Source organism: Erythrolamprus reginae, chromosome 9 (assembly GCF_031021105.1).
Source record: "Erythrolamprus reginae isolate rEryReg1 chromosome 9, rEryReg1.hap1, whole genome shotgun sequence".
Classification (NCBI taxonomy): Eukaryota; Metazoa; Chordata; class Lepidosauria; order Squamata; family Dipsadidae; genus Erythrolamprus; species Erythrolamprus reginae.
Window position 1 is genome coordinate 210,942 of NC_091958.1, and position 14,064 is coordinate 225,005.

At 46.1% G+C, this 14,064-nt stretch overlaps 1 protein-coding gene across 1 annotated transcript in view; it reads right to left on the reverse strand.

Annotated features, from left to right (window-relative positions):
- The window catches only part of NFAT5 (nuclear factor of activated T cells 5), a 37,015-nt gene extending 26,475 nt beyond the window's left edge, over window positions 1-10,540 (reverse strand). The window contains 2 exon segments of the mRNA XM_070761716.1: window positions 2,090-2,215; window positions 10,224-10,540. Of these exon segments, the coding sequence (XP_070617817.1) occupies window positions 2,090-2,215; window positions 10,224-10,296 (199 nt within the window). The 5' untranslated portion in view covers window positions 10,297-10,540.
- Window positions 10,541-14,064: the final 3,524 nt, after the last annotated feature.

Consider the following 14,064-nt stretch of genomic DNA (forward strand, 5'->3'; position numbering starts at 1 on the left):
TAGGAATCAATCTCTGGTTTCACACTGGGCCCAGTTAGTAATACAATAGTGTGCAGTGCATCCAGTATCAATGCATGCTCCTTTATGATTAGCCATAGTTCTCTGGCTTTGAGACAGGGGCGTCTCTTTAGAGTTTAACATGTAAAAACAGCTGCCAACCGATGCTAAAAGAGCCACCTTACATCTGGAATGATGAACATGAAGCATTCCTCTTAGGCTAAAACAATTAAATGTGCTCTCGACAGATTAATTTCCATGTCTTAGCTTTAAACTGGTTTAGATGGATTTGCAAATTAAAAGCCAATTAACAGTAGCAGAACTAGCGGTCTGTTCTTGCAGGGCCTCATGCTTGAGCTCAGCCAATCCTCTTCCTCAAGGAATCGGAAGTTGACTGATACACTTTTTATGCAATCTGTTCATGTGTTCCAGAATTCCTGATTAAAGCAATGAAAGAGACCCAGGACTTGCAGCCAGATATTGGCTCACATTATGGCTATGGAAGTAGAAAACAGAAGAAGCTAAGCCTTAAACAAGGGAAATTGTGCTCATCAATCCTCACTGTTTAATTGACCAGTACAACTGATTTAGGGTGGAGGATTCTGAATCTAACCAAAATGAAATGTAACCAAAATGAAATGTAAAGACGACTGTCATTAAGATGAGGGTCATTAGTGCATAGTTGACAGAATTCAAATGTTAGTTGAACATTTGAAAATATGCCGTCTTGGTCTTGCTCCTACCACACAGAAGATACACTTTATTCTTTGTTTTAAATGACTTTTTTTAAAACAAGATCTCGGTGGGCCTCATAGGAGGTTTTTCTTCTTCGCTGGTTCTCATTCTTGATCATCTGTGATCATTATTCTTTGCATGGCAAAGTTGCAATTTTAAGCCAGCCTTATGGGCAAATTAATTTCCCACTGCATACAACATTTGGAATTAAACCGTTCTTATATAGCCCTGCTATATAAATATATTATCTTTCTTTATTATTACTACTAAAGCCCATATTTTAGGGAGCGTAATAAAGGTATTAAATATAAGCTAACACTTAGTCAAGTAATAATAAATAATATTGCTTATCTGCCAACTATCTGGAAAGTAGTATTGAAAAATCTATCTATTGTACACACAACTATGTTGTATTCTACTACTACCCGTTCCAAATACGGGTAGTAGTAGAATACAACATAGTTGTGTGTACAATAGGAATTGGACTGACTCAGACAACCAAAGCTGACAAGTAACAGACAATTAGTTCTCCTAAGCCAATTTTTCAAATGATTGAAAATGAGCTCAAACATGAAAAATATTAAAGATCTGTGGGTTTAAAATGTTAGCATTTCCCAAAGTTATTGCAGCTGTTCTTCTCTTTAACTAACTAGCTTCATATACCAAAGGAAAGTATACAGGACTTTTTAAACTGAAATCTTCCTAAAATACACTTAAATCCCCATTTCATGAGGAAAAAAATTCAAATACATTAACAGTGAGCAGTGCTGCAAAGTGTTTACCCTGACTCAAGTTATACTTTCAAAAATCAAGCTTTGGCAACAGATTTGTGGAGAGAATATGGAATATAACTATGAAAAAAGTCTATTCAAATATATATGATTCCAAGATAAAAACTGTCCAAGACAGATTACGCCAGGCAACTCCCTCCAGAAGTCTCTAATATGAAATAAAAACAAAAATAGGAGAAAAGGTTACAAAGCCTATTTCTCAGTTTATTTTAATTTATGGTGATTTTAAATTCTGTTTAGCCAATGTCCCTTCATATAACTCCTAAGTAACTAAATGTCAAATTATAAGAAATATTATTTAATTAAAGCGAGTACTTTGATTTTTCTCTAACAAAAATAATGTGTTGGAGCAGGTATATTTAACGCTCCAGCTCAAATATCATTTAGTATTTACCCCATTTTTTAAAAAGGCATGCAAGACTTGGAGAAGGTGATGAAGCAGGCAATAACATCTCCAGTGTGGCTTTTCTCTTTTTTAAATTCTGCAAACTTTTCCAGCACTGCTCATCTGTTCAATAATATTCGCAGGTATTAAAATCTTAATCTAAGCCAATGGAAGTACTTACCAGCAGCAACTACCCCCGGGGGGGGCGAACCCACTTTGCCCCCACTGGTTTGACTCATGGATGCTACGGGGAGTTCTCGGGCAGGTGGCAGCTGCAGCTCTTTAGGGAGGAGGTCATAGACGGATTCTGCCAAGGAGAAATACAGGCATTTATGATCCAAACTAAATGCTCATTGCTATGTGATAACAAAACATAAAGCAGGGAAATAAAGGCAGTGGTCACTAGTCTCCTATATGAAAAACCAGAATGGTTAAGAAACCTGCCTATTTTAAGCCTACAGAAAAACAAAGATACATATTTTTGCATCACAAGTAAAAGCAAAAAATGCTGTCTCAGTTAAAAGCATTACCGAATACCCTTGATCCAATCTTTCATATATTTATATATTCATTCCCCAATATTGCAGAGCAAGTTATGCTTTGTGCCCGAAAAATAAACGTTTATGGGAAAGGATTCTGTTCTATTTTCTATCATGTTCTGTTTTCCACAATCCGATTCTCAATAGAACTTTCCTCAATATGGATATAAACCTACAACTAATTTCCTGCTGCACAAAAAAATCTGATTCAGGAAATGTGATTACTGTAATTTGAGCCAATTTAAACAATTATTAAGGACACTTTTTAACATTTATGTTCTACCTATTTTAATTAGCTTTATTTGAATTTATCCCATGAATCTGTCCTATTCTCAGTTTTAAAAAATGAACCAATAATTGAATATAACAACCATCCCTGTTGTTCTAATGTTCCCAGGGTCTCCACTGAGGCCAAAACAATGTGCACGTGCCCGGATTGTTTTGTAGGCCCCTTCCCAAGTATCTGTAGCAGCAATGCCAGTATTTTTTGAGAGACTCCAAAGCAAAGCCTTGAGTTAGTTTGTAGTTCAAATCGACAGGAACAAGGAGCATTCGGTTTAGCTTTACTTGCTTTCTCTGTGCAATAGTATCAAATAAACCCTTGTACAAGACTTCAGTGCATGGAGGAAAAATAGGGACTGGTGCCTTGCCTGCTGACCGAGAGAGAATGAAGCTCAGCCGCTGAACAGCAGGGCCCACAGGAGGGGTCCTCCTCTACTTCACCTTCAAGAAACCATCATTCCCACAGGACCCAAAACGTTTCCCCCCCCTGGTCGGAACATTTTTCTTCTGTCCTTCAGTATCACAACTCCATGACACAATCACACCAGGTGTCGGAATGTTCAACCTCATTTTCATTTCTGGTAGCTTGACAGAGTGAAGTCTTTGAGAAATTCAACATATATTTTAAGCCACATATAGTGGTTTTTTTAAAAGCATCTGTTTAAACATTCTGAAATTTGGATCCTGAAATAGTCAATAAAAGACCTGTGATATTCTGAACAGCAGAACTTCAAATTAAAACGTGATACTATTTGAAAAATAAAACTGAAGGGAGGAATGCAACGTTTCTCATAAAATTCATTTCTCCATTTGACCGATCAGATTAGTATCATAATTCTCAAAAAAAGTTTCAACAAAATATGAGTGTTAGAAATCCCATGTAAAAAAAGTTTCACACTTCAACACTGTCCTAGAACCAGGTTATACCATTAAAGTGCATTCTTTTAAGGAATATGCAGAGATATTCGTGTAAGTCTCAATTCTACTCTGATCACTAGATGGATCATAAACCACAGGTTAAGCAGAAGGATCCACAAATGCCTCCACCAGCTCCTCGGGATGAGTGCCTTCCATTCCAAGATTTTATGTTCCATTTCCATTTTGATTTCTAAGCAAGAAACAAACTGCAGGAGCTACAGGAGGCTTTTAATCTTATCTTCTTAAAGCCCTGCATAAATGAAAGATGATCCTTGCCTTTTTCCAAAGTCCACTCTGCACGACTGAGGACAGAAGAGAAAAGAGGATTGGTGACAATTGCAAAGAATGTCATTAGTGAACCAAGCCAATACTTGTAAGCTTCTGCTGGACAATAACTATTCTTTTTAAGACTAACATAAGAAAGGACTTCCCCCAACTTGCTGAATTAATTGAACACAGAATCAATGATTAGATAATATTTATTCTGTCAACTGTTGTTGCCATTGAGCAAGTCAATATTCTTTTTTCTAGGATGGTGCTTCATGTGCAGATCTTGTCATGTTTGGCAACACTGCAGGAAAATATACTGGTTGTACATTAACCTTTGAAAGAATTGCAGCAGCCAGGAATAAGGAAGGGGGGACATTCTACATGTAACCTACCATCTTTTTCCACTGTTCCTTGATGAATTAAGCTCACCTATTTCCAGATATTGGAATTAAAATACTTCAAATTGTGATATTTTGTACATAGAACTTCAAAAAGGCAGGGCATTATAAGAATACCAAAGTTTCAAAACCACCAAAGTTCTATTATTATTATTATTATTATTATTATTATTATTATTATTATTATTATTATTATTATTATTACGCCTACTATTGTCAGACTTGGAAGATAGACCAACCCTTAATTCTTTGATTGCATTTTTCCAATCAAGCATTTTCCATTTTCATTTGCTTGAAGGATTTAAAATAAACCCATCTGCTTGAGTAAGGACTAAATACATGGCAAGAGGCTAATTTTCCTTTTATCACTAATCACTTTTGTTTCTATATAATTTGAGACATGTGGCCTACAGAACTAAAAAAAAAAGGAAGGAAGAAATCTATACCATGAATGCAACCACTCGCAATTTTAAAACCCCTACTTAAACATGAAGAAATGGTCAGCAAAGACAAAGGTGAACAATGCTGGCTAGTGTTTAAGATACTGGACTTGAGACCAAGGCTGAAATTCTATCTCGGTTATGGAAGATCAAATTATTTCTATGTACAAACGAACCATGTAATGGTGGTTATGGCAGAAATATATAGAGAGAATGCTATTTACCCAGCCTTGGCCTTCTAAAGGGAAGATTGGGCTTCCTATTTCTATTCCATATCAAGTTATTCTTCAGAAACAATTACACGCAAGCTGTGGTCCAAGAACAGAACCTTGATTTTCCTACTCAGTGTTGTTCATTTGCAAATTTACTTGTCAAAGATACTGTTTACTATCAATACACAACTGTGTGCTTTAGTTTAACCAAGTATGCTCTAAGCATTCAACAAAAATATTTTTTTCTGAAGCCTGTTATACTGTTCCAGTATGAAAGGCGTATGATCTAGCAGCAAAGGAGCTTGGAGAAGCATGGGAAATGGCTCTGTGACAGAGATCTGGACACTAAAATATGGATACATTAAATATTCCCCAGTTCTAATAATTGCTAATACTATAATGATTTCTGTCTAATATGTGTAAATTTTTTCCCCATTCCTAATAATCAAACTGGAACATCTACTCCTCTGCAGCCCTGATTTGTGGGAGCTCCTAATTTCCAATCCTGGAATTAAGCAAACAATTCCATTTGCTTCAGTCTTTGCAGTACTTTGCCATTTCTCAATTAAACTAGTGGCAAACTAGTCTGAATTTTGCAAAACTCCAACAAGTGGTGCTGGATTAAAAAATGGAAAGTAAGACATTGGAATCGTGGCAGAAGAGAAAGTAAACCAAGAACCAACCATATTGTAATCTACTGCTAGCCTTCTTTCACATAAAAAACATGCCGTGAGATGAAAACAGTATATAAATTTGATAAACAAACAGACTCGCTTTTGAGCTGAGCTCAGTTTATGTTGACATTATAAATTTTCACTGCTAATTTTCTTGGCAGGTTTTCTGCTGCTTTCTCCCCAAATATCTTCCCCAACTTTGCAGAGAGAAGCACTGAAGCGTCCTTGGAGATTCCCATCCAATCAGCTGAGAAACGCAACCCTTTTTATTTGGGCCTTAGTCAAGGTCGGCTAGGCGCCCCACCTGGTGAGGGCTACTAGGCCAAATCTCCCTCATGTCTCTGGAATTAATCTGGGGATTAAAGAGACTGAGAAGAACTCTCTGATGGTTCTACCTTGCTAGGGCAAACTACCAGGCACCCCCCCCCCCCAATGTCAAAGCATTCAGATCCCGTCCGGCCCCTTTTCTGTTCTCCAATAATGCCCATACTCGGAAAGTCCTTGCCAAGTTCTCAGCAGAGGTGACTATAAATAGATTTGTTATTACTGAAGTGTTTCTCAGTTTATAGTCTGTAGTAAACACAGTCTACTTCAGAAAGTCCATCAATGCTATTTCCCTGCCATGTCACAGTTCTTGGTTAAACAGGGATGTTTGTGTATTGGGTTTTTGTATTTATCCTGTAAAAATATGAAAGCTACAGTTATAAGCAGCTGAATCAAGGATCAATTATTCATATAAATTGCCAAATTAAATTCAATTGTCAAAACAAGAACATTTTATCATGTTTCCCAGTAATTATTGAATGCAGCAAGTCACTAAATACATAATACAAAAAAATATTTCTAGATCCATGTTGCTGCTATGATTGTAATGTAAGATGAACAGATGCAAATGCAAAATGAGTAGGGAAGGCAAGAGTTTTGTATCTACTGTGGCAGCCAAAGATAAATACACTTCCTGGTTCCCTGCCACATCTTTGACTTGCAACCTTCCTTCTATACTAAGAACCAAATCAACGCCACAAAACAAATTTGCAGTATAAACCATATTACTGCATTCTGTACATTACATTTAGTTTGCTATATTATCTCTCGCAGCAGACCAAGCAGTCCGAGCATCAGTCTAGCACCCTCTGATTTAAAACTCCACTCAGCCATTAGTGCCCCCCCCCGAGAGCCATCCCATCTCTTACCAGAATCTACTTGATAAGCCTATTGCAAGACTGAAGAGGATTACACTATGTACTGCCTTAAGTCCATGACAATGAAGATGGAGCATGTATTACCGCAAACATTTAGATAAGCATTACATTATCCCTTTAGTTTGTTTTTAAATTGTGTTGGTGTTTACAAGAGAAGGAAATCAGATAAGGCTTCTAGATAAAAGATAGGTCTACTTTAAAATGTCCTGCATTGCTTTCTTTATTGTTGCTTTTTGGGTGAAAGAAAATTATGCTAAATATATACAAATGTGAGTGAGATCAAGCAGAGGAACCGCCATGACAAAAGAGATCCTGGTGGCATGTGCCCTGGACAGGTGCCAGACTCTGGGAAACCCTCCCCGGGGCAGGAAAGGGCTGAATTGACAGCGGGCGTCACTGAAGAACAGGCACCAGAGGTCGACCAGGCGAGACAGAACCCAAGCGACCAGACTACGCAGAGAAGCCTCAGAGGCAGCCCAGCACATGGTGATGGTGGTGGAGGCAGCAAGAACAGCATACACAAACCCAGGGGTCACCAACCCGTGGCTCTTTCATTCCTCTGCTGTGAAAAGGTGCCATGCTAGGAGGAGACTCTATGGTGGAGGGACTGGACATCCGGTAGCCTTCAGAATTGAATTGGGAGCTTCCGGCTGGGACTTTCGTGACTCTCAGAGTGTTTAAAGGTGCCAACCCCCGCACTAACACCACAACCAAGGAACTGACTTTGTGTACGGGAACATCTGCCCGAGGTACGGGCTAGACCCTCACGCATACAGGTGGAAGATTCCCCGGAAGGTTGCGGGCAATAAGAGAGCTAAGATCCTGTAGGACTTCCAGATCCAGATAGATAGGCAGATACTAGTAAACCAATCAGACATCATGGTAGTAGACGAGGACCAGAAGACAGTGATGGTGAGAGGGGTAGCAGTGTCAAGAGGCAGCAACGTCAGGAAGAAGTAGGGGAAGGTTGAGAAGTACCAGAGCCTGAAGTAAGAACCAGCGGATGTGGAAAGACCAAAGCAATGCTAGAACTTGAGGCCGTGATTCCTAAGCTGTGAGAGGCTCCATCAGATTCCAGGAAAAACCTCAGCGCTTTCTCTCCAGAAGAATGCAATGTTAAGAACAGCTAAGTTACTGCACCCTCAAACTCCCAGGTCTCTGGCAGAGGACCCCAGACTGAGGAAGACTTAGCTCACCCACAAAGGGGAGAAGAGAAATTATATACTGTGTATGTTTGTATATAAAATGCTACATATATGGTGTCTGGGTGCATGTACATGCATATGTACCATATTTTTCGGAGTGTAAGATGTACCCTTTTACACCCCCACCCCCAAAGAGGGTGAAATCTTGGGTGCATCTTCTACACTGAATGTAGCCCCATCCGTCCACCCCCACCCTTTGGTCTCTGCCTCCCAGAAATTTACCTCCTTGCAGCAAATAGCACAGAACCTGACTAGCACAAGCAACTGAGCACACGGCTGATTCCGCACAGGCAAAGCTGCTAGAATGAAAGTGAAACCAGCTGCAAGGAATCAAATGGCTCCCAGGTGGAGCAAGGAGGCAGGCCATTCACTACAAATGTCTATAGAATGTTCAAATTATTAGGCTTGTTTTTTATTATTGTTCTAGACAACAAAATGAGGACGCTTTTTAAAATAAACGCTTGATCTGAAGAGGCCAAGTTCTATTGTATCTTCTTTTAAATAGCAGAGAATAGTGCCGGAAAGCCACATCAGTTTTAAAGATCTGAAAAAGTATAATCCGAAAAGTAACAGTGTCCTGTTTCAGTATTAAAATAAGGCAGCTGAGTTAAACTCTGACAGTCATGTTTGGAGTAGATCTATTTAAATAATTGGGAGGAGTTAGCGTGACTACGTTTAAGGAAACTTTCTGGGATTAACATGCTGCCATAATGTCCATTTCTCCAATTCTTTGCTATTTCTGTGGATCAGGTCCACAGGAACCGAAATACACAGCAAACTTTGTATATCACCTGTGCTGTTTACCGTTTGGCAAACTGCTGAAAGGCAGAGGCCTTTTCCCCATGTTTTCCTACCCCAAAACTAAGACGCATTTTATACTTTGGTGCATCTTATACTTTGGTGAGTCTCATACTCCAAAAAATACGGTATTTGTTACTTTCGAATCTCACTTGTTTCTAATTGTATGTATTCTTACTAGTTTTGTTACCTTTCATATGATAACAAAGTGCCTATGAGAAACTGAGAAGCATGTTAAAGAAACTATAATATGTTTAAAAATATTTACCTAAATCTATGAATTATTGAAATTGTATTTACTCACAAAATGACTAATATAACATATAACATTCAATGCATTTGCAACAATAAGCATTTTGATTTAGGTTTACCTAGGATGTTCTAACTTGAATAATATTTACTATCATTCTTTCAGTATTATTTCTGAAAACAAATACATTGTAAGATTAGGTATATTTGTTTGGTTATCACAACCACGTGCTCTTAGTATGATAATTGCTTTCATTGATCTAAATTAAATAAAAGGTTATCTGTTGTTGCCAGAGTAAGTTTTGGTAAAGATTTAACAACTATTTGTAGTAAGAAGAGACTTTTAAAGTATATTCCATAGAAAAGGGAACTAAGAGAAGAGGGTATATAAAATATTCTTAGGAAGGCAGTCAAGCCCTACCTATCTGTTGCAAGCCCCCCCCCCCCCCCCACCGCAGAAGGGCGAAGGAGGAGACTTCCTTTGACTAGTGGGGTAAAGAACCAATCTGGAAATCAGCTTCCTCCATTCAAAGCTTCGGGAGACTCTGATAACAGCTGGATAAAAACGTGAAGCCGGTGCCGGAATTGAGGGAAGCAACACGGGGGCAACGGTGATGCCCAACAGGTCGTTGTGTAGCAACCTCTGTGGGCAACCGGCATTGCCAGCAAGCGACTCGGCCGCCTTGGCATTCGCTGCTCCCGCTTCTGGTCGCCCACTTGCGCCTCCCCCCTCACCCCCCCCCCCCCCGCACAGCAGAGGCGTCCCTCGGCCTCCCCCGCCCCCTCCCTCCGGCGGCCCCCGAGCAGCCCCTGCGGCCTCTCTTTCTGGGGAAAGCGAAGGGAGGGCCGCCGGGGGGGTGGGGGGCGCCTCGGCCTTTCCAGCCCACAGCAGAGGCGTCCCTGGGGCCCCCCCGGCCTTCTCTCGCCCCCTCCCTCCGGCGGCCCCCGAGCAGCCCCTGCGGCCTCTCTTTCTGGTGGGAGTGGAGGGAGGGCCGCCGGGGTGGGTGGGGGGCGCTTCGCCTCCCCTTCTGCCTCGGGCCCACCAAGCGGGGCCTGTGCGCCGCCCGGCCTGGCTGCTCCCGCCGCGAGGGTCCCCGTGCCCGGAGGAGGCCCCGCGCGGCCGCTCACCCTTGGAGTAGAGGGACTTGGGCGACTCGAGGTCGAGGTCGGCGCTGAGCAGGGAGATGAAGTCCGAGGGCATCGCCGCTCCGGGGCCGCGCTGCGGGGGCAGACGAAGAAGCGGCTCCGCGGGCGCCGCTCCTGACAGGAATCCGGTGGCTGCCGCCCAGCAGGACCGCCCCCTCGCTCCTGGCACTGCGCGTGCGCCGACCGGCTCCGAGCGCGAGCTGCGGCCGGAGGGAGACCGAGAAAAGCGGCGGCGAGTGCAAGGCGCATGCGCCCCGCCCGAGAACGTGGGGAAATCCTCGGCCTTCACGATCCTTCGACCCCTGCGCACCGAGACGGGAATGCAGCGCGCATGCGCTCGGGCCTGCCGTGCCTGGGGGGAGGGCGGGGTCGCAGCGCAAAACAGTCTTCCTGCGCTTGCGCCCCTGAAGCTGCCCGGGGGGGGGGTCGCGGGGGGCAGAGGCGCAGTAATTAGCCTGCTAGGTGCCGCCCCCCGAGGGAGGGGCCTCTGGTGCCAAGAGGGCGGGGCCTGGGCGGGGAGGCGGGGCGCCCAAGTGGGAAGTGGGGAGCGTTGGCGGCGCCAGGTCGGGACGCGCCGTCTAGTGCGGCTCTTTCAGCGGCCCCGGCCGGACGAGGCGTCTGCGGGGCGGGGCTTTGGATGCTCTTCCAGGGAGGCTCCTCCCCTTGGCGCCCGATCCTGCTCAGCCCGCGTTGCCCGCTCTTGGCCCGCGCTGGGCTCCTGCGCCCTCGGCTCCATCCCCGGCTCCGCATGCGGAAGGCTGTCCAGGGACGAGGGCCGCTCCCACACAGCCGCGCAGGCCGCACCCGCCATGGCCAAGCTCCGGCGTGGGCGCCCGGGCTCCTCACCTGAGCTGCCCAGAGGCTCATGCGGGGCGCGCGCGGCTTCCAGAGAGCTTCGGGGGGGGGGGGCAGGAAGAGGCCTCCACCCCCACCCACCCCCTTTTGGCAGAGCTGGGCTGCCTATGAGTTGGATAGATAGAGAGGTCTAATCATCTAATATACATCATTGGAACGGTTTTCTTTTGCAGGCTGTGGAAGCTTTGTTTTTCCTCTGACCCATTGTGGAATTTATCATCTTTTGCTACTGCTTTGAATGAACGGAGCCCCCACAAAGGAGACCCACTTGTTAGCTATGCACATCTGGAGAGCAGCCCCAGAACAGCCACTCTCAGCTTAGCCAGGCCAAACCCAGCTGTGCCCAATGCAACACACATCAGCAACCCTAGAAACCCAAGTGGCTGCTTCACAGTTGCTTCCCCCAGGAGCCTGCGACCACAAGGCCTTGCGGAAGCGCAGGAATCTCACAGGTCCCACATCCAAGAAGTGCAGAAATGGCGGCTCCTGTGCACTGTGTGGAGCCAGCGTGTGGGAGGGGCGAAGGCATCGGGCCATGAGTCCAGGTCCTGCCTTAGGCACTAAGCCAGGCCAGGGCCCTTGGGTCAGTCACTCTCTCGGCCTTAGGAAGGAGCAGTCGCAAACCATTCCAGAAAACGGAAGTGGCTGGTCAGCTGCTCAGAGTCGAGGGTGCACCCACGAGGCAGGCCAGGAGGGGGGGGCACTCGGGACCTGTCGGTTCAGATTAAACCCTTTGATTCTGAAATGGTTGTTTTGTTTGGGGTGGGAGAAAGATGAGCAGGTGTTTCCTAATAGGCGGCAACCATGAGTTGGGAGGTAAACTATTTTCCAATGACCATGTGGAAAAATAAGGCAGGAAAGAATGCAAGTCTCTCAACAGCCCAGGAGGTTCAGGGCCAACTCCCCCCTGCCCCCCCGCATTTCCTGAGACGCTTCGCCCACCAGGATCCCCAGCCGAAGGACAGCGGTGGTGGACACAGGCCGAGGCTGGCGTGGCCGCTCGGAGGTCAGCTCCAGCCTCGCACTCACTTTCCGGCTGCCCTTGGCCAAGGGGAGGTAAAGGGGGGAGGGGGAGGGGAGGCAGGACTTTTGTTGGAATCCCCCCCCCCCACACGTGGAGCCTGGCTCTGCCTTGCCAATAAGCCATGTGGGGGAGCAAGGTCAGGGATGAGTGACAAGAGTTGCACCGGATCGGACAGGGGAGGCAGCCTTGTGGGGCTGAGACGGTGTGCCTAAACCGCCCCTGGGGAACCGCCTCCAACAGCTGAAACCTGCCTTTCGCCCGTCTGGAGGGTCAGCGTGCCCTCCCCCCACTGCTGTAAGGGGCCTTGGTTTTTCTTCTTTGAATTGGGGTCATAGAAACATAGAAGGTGGATGGCAGAAGAAGACCTCCTGGTCCATCTAGTCTGCCTTTATACCTTTTCCTGTATTTTATCTTAGGGTGGGGCTATGTTTATCCCAGGCAGGTTTCAACTCAGTGACTGGGGATTTACCAACCACCTCTGCTGGAGGTTTGTTCCAAGCATCTACTACTCTTTCAGTAAAATAATATTTTCTCACGTGGCTTTTGATCTTTCCCCCAACTCACTTCAGACCGTGTCCCCTGGTTCTTCCTTTGGGATATTGTTCACTTTGGTTGCGGCTTTTTGTTTTCCGTACTGATTATTTAAGAGAAACGGGCATACAGAATTCCTAAACAAGGGACCCCACCTTTCCTCTGGAGAAGGGGCTGTGGCCCTGCTGGCTTAGGAAACAGGCCGAGAGGCTTCAAGGCCTGAGGGGCCTCGGGCTCCTCTCCCCCCTTTGCCCCCCCATCCCCCCCTTCTGCCTCCCTTGCCTTCGGGGCTGTTGGGGCTACACCCTCCCTGCCTCCAGCTGCAGAGGCCGTGCCTGCCCAGGCCCTCCCCCCTCCCGCAGGCCCCCCTCAGTTGCTACTCTGACCCTGGTGTTGCCTCAACTAACCCTGTTAATTAACTAACCCAGGAGCAAGAAGGCTTGTGCCAGCTTGAAGCAGCCCCCAGCGCCAGCCATCTTTGAACCCCGTTACGGCCCGGCTGCCCCTCCCGACCTCTGACACACAAAGCGAACCACAAAACCCCCCCAGAGCATCAGCCAATGGCCAGAAATGAAAACTGGCGGTAAAGAAACTGCTCCCCCCCCGCCAGGAAACAATGTTTGCGCTGCTGGACACACACACACACACACACACACACACCCCCAACAAAAACAGGGCTGTGCTTTTTAAGGTAGAAGGGAAGGAGGCCTTGGCTCCACCCAGAGCTACCCTCTGCCCCCCAGCCGGGCTGCTCTTCTGCCTTCCGGCATCTTTGGACCAGTTTCCCCTCTGAGCTGGAGACCGAAGGGGAGGGGGCACTCGGGAGGGGCTGGTGAGCCTTTTGGACTCAGCCTGTGCCGTTCCACACACACCCAACAAACCCCTGCGGCTGTGGTGAAGGGAACCGGCGGGCAGCTCCCTCCGTCCCGGGCAGGTTAGGCCCAGCACAAGTTACTCAGGTGAGTCTAGTTGGGAGCCCAGTCACAAGGATCCCCGCCAGACGGGCTGTGCCTTTGAACAGGCCAATGGCCACTTTCCCTTTGTGCACCGGCTCCTGCAGGGGAAATGCCACCAGCCCTTTCCCTTCGCCCTTAACTCCTCCTGCCGGGGGCCCTGGACTGTTACGCCGAGAGCCCTGAAGGGCTGAAGAACCAAGGCGCCTCAAAGCTCAGCCCATCACAGGAGGCAGAAGCATTCTGAATAGCAACCTTGCCATCATCCTAGTGCAGTGACCAACAGCCCTTTGGCCACCAGAGCTGGTTCCTAGGAGAGAGGTTTTTCCCATGGGGCGGAGGGGGGGCTGCCTGCGTCCTGCAGATGGGACTTTGCTTGGTTGTGTGGCCCAGAGGTTGGGGAACCCTATCCTAGCAATTAAATTCTACAATAAATATACTGACAATTCCATCACCCCTC